We start from the raw sequence: 8,984 nt of genomic DNA on the forward strand, positions 1-8,984 counted from the left end.
CCTATATAAAAAAGAGTGATTCAAGTAAAAGTATATGTTTATACAAAAATAACTAATAACAAATATTAAATTAAAATATTATAATTAAAATTATCATTTATTATCATCATTATAATTATTTTTTATTTCTGTTATTATTATTATTATCTTGATAATCCATTATTATCTCATGGTGATCAGTAGGGGTGAGCATTAAACCGACACCCGAACCGAACCCGAAAAACCCGATAAAAAATATTGTTTTTGGGTGGGTTCGGGCGGGTCTTATGGGTAAATCGGGTTAAAATTTTGATTTTATACGGGTTATATTGGGCGGGTTCGGTTTTGAATTTTTAAACCCGCCAAAAACCGAACCCAACCAAAAATGAGATAAGTTTAAATTTTTATTACTTTTGTATAACTAAACAACAATGGTCCAAACTTAAAAGTCTTTATTTCAAGTATAATATAGTCATCAATTTGTAACTTATTTTTTTTCCTTTTTCTCATAACTTAGATATTTATTTTGTCTTCTCCTTCCTCATTCAACTTCTCAACACACTAGTCCATTTTTAGAGTTATCTTTTTGCTTCTTTCTTTGTCTTTCTTTTCCATCTTCTTATCTCCATTTTGAGTACATTTTGTGTGACTGTGATTTCTTATGATTTTGTAATCTAACTTTATATTTCTTTTCCATGTAACAACTATGAATTTTGTTATCTTTTATTTTTGCTTCTTTAGTTTGTAAATGTTTCAACTACGAATCTACTTACACCATCTATTGTCACCTTAATTCTATTTTTATACACTATTTTAAAAATATTTTTTATCGTTTTAAGCTTCATCTTCCTTAAGATAAATTGGTTTACAAAAAAATTCAAACCCGATTATACCCACCCGCTTAAATCTGAATCCGTTTCAACCCGAACCGCCTCAAATCGAAAGCTCAGTCGGTCGGATATGGGTCACATTTTTTCAAAGTCGGTTTACAATGGATTGGACATTTTTCACCCGAACCCGACCAAACCCACCCGTTGCTCACCCCTAGTGATCAGATCTCCACCACCTCTATACCAATCGTTCTCTCTCTTTGTATATATATTGTATTGATTAAAAAAATATCTTTGAACCCTAAAAGTAGTTGATACTACCAGATTAGTCTCTTTTGTTCTTCTGGTGAATTTCTTTCTTTCTCATCATCAAATTAGCCTTAAAACTAAACAAATATGAAATAAATATTTAACTTAAATGTTTAATGTCAAAAATTGGTATTTGGTCCATGAGCAAAATCCCTATGACCCTATGTGGTTTGGTGATTGTGTCAGACTCCACCACGGCACCTCGCTGCCACCGCAACCATTATCCATTTGTCTGACGGATTTTATGAAAAAATTGAGAACCATTTTTATACACACCATCACCATCATATCCATTTGAATGGTATTCTGCATTTTCTATGGTGAACAAGATCAACGATGAAGATTTGAACCATTCCATCGCTGCTACTACTAACAAAATCTTTCTCAACTTTTAATGACGCACTGTTAGTGTTAGGTACCAAATTGTTTCTTTTTATTGAAACCACCACCAAATTGTTGTATGTGGCCCAAAATTAAACCAAATTACCTAAATTCAGGTTAGCAGTGAGGTAGATTTAAGACATTACTTATTTAGTAATGAGTAAAACTAAATATTCTCGAAGAGTTAATTACACATATGTTATTCTTTTTAAGATTTTAATTTCTATACATCATTAGTATAAATTTTTTATCAAAACGACTAAGATTAACCTAATAATTAGGTAGGAAGATGTTGAGGTAGTTAGAAATATGAGTATCTAGATTCAATTCTCAACCATCTTTATAAGCTTTCCTATCTTTACTAAAAAAAATTATAAAAGTTTTATCAACTAAATACAAATTTCGATAAATATAACTTTTAAAACAATTATTATAAAAATAAAAACAACAACTTATCATATATGTTAATAGATAAAACTTACATATAATACTATAAGTGTTAATCAACAGAATTAAGATTTTATTTAGATAATATTATTGCAATAAAATTCTAATCCTAATTAAATAAAAATACTAATAACATTAATAATATTATATCTAAATTTGTTCTGTTAATTTATGATTAAATAAAAATCTAAAAACACTTTATAACTATAAGCAAAACTAATTAAATGGAAAATTAAATTTACAGGAAATGAACTTTACAAAACTATATTATTATCCACAAAAAATCATAATTCCATACTCAAAATAATGATACTTGATTTATTATAGGAAAAAAAAACTACCTAAGTCGTATTTATAAGAAACAAATCATAATGTATTTTGTACGATTACTCGTTCTTATGAAAATGGAATATATGTAGTACTAACTTCTGTGTCTTTTATAGATGGAGTTAACTTTTATGTACCGATAATATTAAATTATACTATTAGTTAATTATATCTGTTAGAGTTACTTTAATAATAAGCGTCGCGATCTGCGACAATAAGTTTTTATTATTGTCATTTTATACTAAAAATTTATCAAATTTAAATATATTTTTAGTTTCTTAATATTAAAATTAATTTTTTTAAAATTTCTATAATTTTTAAAAATTTTATTTTAATCCTTATACTAAATTTTATGTTAAATTGGAATTAAGTTCATAATAGTAAAAAAATATGAAGTTCCACTTTTAATCGGAAAAAATTATATTACCACCTTAAACTTTGTGTTCTTTTAAATAAATATGATAAGCTCTTATACTCTGTTCCAATGTATATCATTAAATTCCTATTAACAATAAAAAATGAAAGTTCTAGTTACCTATTTATCAAAAAAATATTAAATTGAGTTGAGGTCTTGAGAATAATTATATGTCTCTTTTCTCTCCCATTCGCATAAAAATTTATTCTTTTTTCGGCTTGAAATGCTATAGAATAGTGAAGTTAGTTAACAAGAGTATCACTTAACTTTTTACTTTTGTCCCACACCTTAAAAAACCAGAAAAGCTGAAACATGTCTGCTTGAAGCTTTTTGTGCCACTTGTCTTCTCTCCTTTTCCAAATTCCCCCTCTGCTTTTTTCCAGCTTCAATGAACGCTGCAAGATTTCGTCATTCTTTCCAGCAAAATACTATCAGCTCAAACTAGTGATGCTTTTTTTCTCTTTTGCGAGTTTTGGCTGAACCCCTTCATACATGGCAACTCAAGCACATGACTTTCCTAAGATTAATGACCAAAGCAGTTCTAGTAGACCTCATAATTTAATTCAAAAGGTACTATTTTACTATTATATTCTCTCTTCCTTCACTTGCATATTTTGGTTTTCCTTGTTTTTGTGCTCTAGCCTCTAAGTTAATACTTTCATTATCATATATGTTCTTTCAAAAGTTTAGTGTCAAAACTTTTAGAACATTGGTTTCTTGACTAGAACTCATGAGTAGTTTCAGTTTTTTATCAATTCATACCTTTATACCCTGATCAATGATCATCATATTCACTCTTTCTAACTAGAAGTTTTGCTTTGGTCTTCTCTATAACTAATTTTAGCTGTATATATGAACACAAAGCTGTCACATTTAGCCAATCAGCTATTGATTCTTAAGAGTTTTCCAATTGGAAGTAACAGGAATTTCAGTTCTAGCTCAGGTTGAGAATTTGGCTAACAAAGCATCCAATTACTCATCAAACACATATATTATATCTTATATTGATTTTCCTGATTTTATAGTGTCTGTTGCTATATCTTAGTGAGTTCCAAACTAGATTAGTTAAAAACTTGTGTAGTTATATTGAATGGCAATTCATTGGAGTGACTTGTATGGTTCGGCCAACATAGCCCTCTGTCACGTAAGCAGCGATCGGTTCAGAATACAAGAGTAAGAGAAATTCTTGCATGAAGTCACATCACGTTGCTGCCTACTTTCTTAGCATATCTCTTATATACTGGTAAAACACTAAAATATCCATGCACAAGCTTAAAAAAAAAAGGCGAAACTATGCTTTGTTGCGGGAAATTTGTGTACAACTTTTAGATTTATTATTTTGCATTTTGGTGAGTATTGAGTAAAGTTTTTCCTCTATTTTTTATGAAAGTTCATTTTGGCTTTTTGATGTATAGGGTGTATTCGAAATAACAGAGGAACTCCCTAGTAGACATGCACATGGGAGAAGGAAAAACCTTATCTTGGAGATACCCACAAGAACGCTGGATGAAACAAGAGAGGATTTTTTGAGAACAAACCAACCTTTAATTCCATCTCTTAGAAGCCAAACCAATGAATACCTAGGATCCTCGTCAACAAAAAATAAATCAACTAATAAAACCCATATTACCAAGCTCAGTTTTAAACTTCACAACATGAGTTCAGATGTAGAAGAGGCTTCCATCCCAACACTTGAAGGTTCACCCCCAGAGCCACTGCAGAAGCCTGTGATTTCAAGAACACTATCATCTAGTGGGAAGAAAATATCATCCTTACCTGTAACCCCGATTGCTCAGTCTGAACATGGAGGGAACATTGCCTATCCAGCATCACATGTGAGTGGCATTGCAACTTTTATCATGGGTTGCTTAGTAATGATCATATTTATTTTAAAATAAATTGACATTGACAACAAAGTGAAAAATCATTGTGGAAAAAGCTCTTTTTTAACTTCGATTGTTTCTAACCATGCTTTGTATAGATTTTTTCAGATGAAATTGTGTGTAACGCATGTATTATTTACAATAAATACACAGATTGCTAGATGTTAGCTTTATTAGAAATATGGATTTCACTCTCACACTATCAGGGTTTTTCTTGTTTCTTGACATGCATATTACTAGTGTTCCAAAATATTTGTTTGTGAAGGCCACTTAGGTCTCCAAATTTGAACTATTAAAACACAGGTTGTATCGTCATTATAGATATGGTAATTTCAGCATTGGTTTTCCTCTACATCATCCCTTTCAAAAGTCTGCTAACCATCCTTCATTGGTTTTCCTCCACATCATCACTTTCAAAAGTCTGCTAACCATCCTTCATTGGTTTTCTTCCACATCATCACTTTCAAAAGTCTGCTTACTATCCTACTATTTCAGAATTCATGCAACATGCACCTAACATCTCTTCCGTTCAAATCTGTCAAGTATATCATAAAATAATTTTTTTTATAGTTGATATTTAATGCTCAACAGCTCAAGCTCACACAGCATTAACACCTGCACACAGCACACCTTTTAAAATATTAATATCTATGATAATGTCATTTAGCTTGTGGTAAAGTTGAGTCAGCCAATTCGTTTGTCTCTGTTAATCATCTGTTGCAAGAAGTTCGGCATCAAATTCTTTTATATAATAATAGTCAGAGTTTAAATACATAAACTTGGTACCTATTTGCTAAACTATTTAATTTTGATCTACCATTTGGATAAAACTTTTGTTTTCTGCACTAGCATCTAATAATGTATTGACACATTATTGAGGAGTTTGACGATGATTACAATTACCTGAGAAATCCATCTATTTTGATAAAGCGATTGGATGTTGGTGGAAAAAATTGGCAGTGGATCTAAATAAAGCTCTTGCTTAAAATCATATATTCCAATTCACTAAAATTTTCGTTCTTCATGAGATGTATTCTTTAATTCCTGGTCATTCAATCTTATAACCCTTTCTGCAAGTTACACTAACATCTATAATACCTTAGTTTGGTATGCTACTCTTGTAAAACAAATGCTATTATGTCCTTTTATGGCTTTTCAAATCATAGTTTGATTTGGACATTTTGATGTCTCTATGATAACTTTTCCCCCACTTTCATCTGATTCAGTCTTTCCTCCTTTAACAGAAAAAAGGACAACAACTACCGATGCATCGTTCTCGTTCAGTTCCCGTGCTTTCAGAAGATGGAAAAACATATGTAGGTGGCATGTTTCGTATAGTTCCTACCACACCACGGTTGGCTGTGAGTAATGCTACATCTATGAAATCTCCACCTGACGATACTGGTAACCTCCTTTTTCTTGCTTGTGTAATAAAGTTCTATCAAAGATTCTAGCAACGTCTTCATGAACCCCAAAGAAGGTTCTATTAACTTTAAACTTTCAACAATGTATTTCTTGTCTTGACTAAAACTATAAGCTGCTCGAAGATGGGGTGAATTACTGAATTTTGTTGGTTATAAACTGACAATCGTCATAACTAGTTAACTACCCGCGAGTCATGCTTTGTGATCTTTAAACCTTTAGTTCAAGTTGAGAATCAGAATTTCTAATATTCTCATGTCATTGACTAATTAACCCACTTAATACAATATGCTTTCTTAATAAGGAATTAGGATTTAATTTTTCATTATTCTGCATAATAGATTATCAAACTAAAGTTTTTTTTTTCTTAAGTAGCACAACAGTTAGATTATCGAAGTCTCAGGCTGAATCAGCACAAACCTCATTTTCAGAATTAATGTGGCTTTGATAACATTGCTAATTTCCACATTTCAAAATATCAGTTATTGACTTGGAATTATGCCTTCAGATTAAGTTCTATTAATAACCATCTTGTGCATCTGAATGTTCTGGTTCAGTTGAAAATGAAGATGGAGAAGATATTCCTGAAGATGAAGCCGTTTGCAGAATTTGTTTGATTGAATTGGGAGAAGGTGGTGATAGCCTTAAAATGGAGTGTAGCTGCAAGGGTGAACTTGCACTGGCGCATCAAGAGTGTGCAGTTAAATGGTTTAGCATTAAAGGCAACAGAACATGTGATGTGTGCAAGCAGGAAGTTCAGAACCTACCTGTCACTCTTTTAAGAGTTCTAAATGGCCAAGCACTAAACTTGACAAGGAGCAGAAGTCAACAATACAGGCAAGGGGAAACCACGGTTTTTCTTTATCTGAAAATATTTCTAGATTATTTAATGATGATTGCTAGAATTTTCACAGGACTTGGCAAAATGTTCCCATTCTTGTGATTATCAACATCCTAGCATACTTTTGTTTTCTTGAGCAGCTACTAGTAAGTCCTAATATTGTTGGATATTGTTTCCTTTGGTGTATTAGAATTCCTAATCATATCATTGGGCAGGTTTCAAGTATGGGATCTGGTGCTGTTGTCATTTCTCTCCCTTTTTCTTGTATACTTGGTCTACTTGCAAGCATGACATCCACAACAATGGGTAGGACTTTTTCTACTTTTAGACAACACTACATACATTTCAATTCTGCCTTTGTTATTACACTGATTCCCCTAAACTTATTATTAGTAAGGAGAGAACATGTTTGGGCTTATGGAATTGTCCAGTTTGTTATGGTGGTTCTTGCCGGACGTCTTTCCTATTCACTGGTAAGGAAAATTTGTATTCTGTTTACTTGTGTGATTGGCTCGTGACCGATCAATGAAAATCTCCCGTTTCCCATCCTCATATTTCCCAACACCTTTCAAATGTACTGACAAAAAAATTGTCAAAATTTCCATGCCTAATAATGTAAATAATTTTGATACATTTGTGGCATGACAGCTTAATAAGCAAGCTGTGCTATCTATCCTAGTTGCTACATTTACTGGGTTTGGAGCTGTAATGTGTGGAGCTTATATTCTTACTGAGTTTTTGAAGTGGAGAAGAAGATGGCTTAGTCAGTTGAATCAACAGCATGGTTCCCAACAGATGGTACTGCCTCAGACTGATTCTCAACATCATGAAAATAATGTGAGAGACACATGACGTAGGATAATACCACTTTCATATTATTAGTATTAGCGGTGTCTGGCTTTACATAAAAATATTATGTATGGACTAGTTTACTTTAGAAAAAAAAGTCTCGCACAGAAAGTGTAAATTTTTTACTAAAATACACGAGAATCCCATTCCTTGAGAGTTGAGACTGCTTGAAACTGTGAAGTGAAAAGATAAAGAAGGGTTGTTTTGCGCTGCAATTTTAGGATAACAAAAGGGATATTGTACTGCAAAGATGATTCAAGAAATGAATACATGTTTCAATTCAAAACATTCTCTTAAGTCTTATCTATATGTGTTGTCTTCTATGCCACACAATCAGAAAAGATTAATGATAGCAATAAAACTTTTTTAATGAACTACAAATTGTGACATCGAACAAGCAGCAACTTTGTTAATTCAGTTAGTTGGCCATCGTATTTTTCATGAATGAGGAATTGAACCCAATGGGCGTATTTTTCATGAAAAAGCAGCAGCATGTTTTTTATGACACCAAGGGCTTTTGCTATAAAGCAAGTTTTTGTTTTTGAGGAATAGAAATTAAAAATGTCAGTTTACATATTTGGTATGTTATTTAAAAATATTATTATTTGTATTATTTTTGTCAAATTTTTCACAAAATTATTCTTATGTAACCAAGCGAGAATCTATCTTTCTCTAAATTGAGAGGAAATGATGTGAAAGGACCACCATATAATTATTAATTCATTACAATTATAAAATTTTGAAACAATTTTTTTTATTCAATGTCATACATAATGAAATTTAAAAATGAGAAATATTAATAAATATTTTTAGTATACTTATTATGATTTTAAATTTAATTTTTTTACGATATATTACTTTAATTTTTAACATAATAAGTGTTATACCTTAGAAATATTTTTATTTTTTAATTCTTTAAAAAATTGTCAAGGTATTAATTAGGAAAAAAAATGGTAATGTTCTATTTTTATTTTTGGTAATGTAAATAACAAATTGTTTAAGAATATAATTACTACAACATTCAAGTAACGTTTACATAAATTTAATTTTATAAAACAATTTAATTGTTATCTGGTTAAAATTAAAAAAATTTTCTCAAAATCATGTTAGTGATAACTATTTATTTAAAAAAAATTTCCTTATTTGTTTATCATCAAATAATTTGATAATATCTAACTTTTTAAAAAAGAAATATTGCAAGTGATTATTATTTTAAATTTACTTCTTTGATTATTGTGATACCCTTGGTACACTTGATAACAACTCAATAATCTCTATCTTTTCAAAAATAAAATGTATGA

General features: G+C 30.6%; 1 protein-coding gene across 1 annotated transcript; it reads left to right on the forward strand.

Annotated features, from left to right (window-relative positions):
* The first annotated feature begins 2,955 nt into the window (after positions 1-2,955).
* Positions 2,956-7,971, forward strand: LOC109797543 (uncharacterized). Its single transcript, XM_020357604.3, has 8 exons — positions 2,956-3,258; positions 4,104-4,523; positions 5,816-5,975; positions 6,551-6,830; positions 6,908-6,980; positions 7,050-7,140; positions 7,228-7,307; positions 7,483-7,971. Exons 1-8 carry the CDS (start codon positions 3,181-3,183, stop codon positions 7,684-7,686), a joined length of 1,386 nt encoding a protein of 461 aa, XP_020213193.2. The 5' UTR covers positions 2,956-3,180; the 3' UTR covers positions 7,687-7,971.
* The last annotated feature ends 1,013 nt before the right edge of the window (positions 7,972-8,984 follow it).

The sequence above is a fragment of the Cajanus cajan genome, chromosome 6, assembly GCF_000230855.2.
Source record: "Cajanus cajan strain Asha chromosome 6, NIPB_CcT2T_4, whole genome shotgun sequence".
Taxonomy (NCBI): domain Eukaryota; kingdom Viridiplantae; phylum Streptophyta; class Magnoliopsida; order Fabales; family Fabaceae; genus Cajanus; species Cajanus cajan.

What these genes read in the sequence shown, in the direction of transcription:
- LOC109797543 (XM_020357604.3), top strand. Translation starts at nt 3,181, where the DNA reads ATGGCAACTCAAGCACATGACTTTCCTAAGATTAATGACCAAAGCAGT. An exon ending in ATCTCCACCTGACGATACTG is followed by an intron (nt 5,976 to 6,550) that starts GTAACCTCCTTT and finishes GTTCTGGTTCAG; the next exon opens with TTGAAAATGAAGATGGAGAA. An exon ending in CATGACATCCACAACAATGG is followed by an intron (nt 7,141 to 7,227) that starts GTAGGACTTTTT and finishes ACTTATTATTAG; the next exon opens with TAAGGAGAGAACATGTTTGG.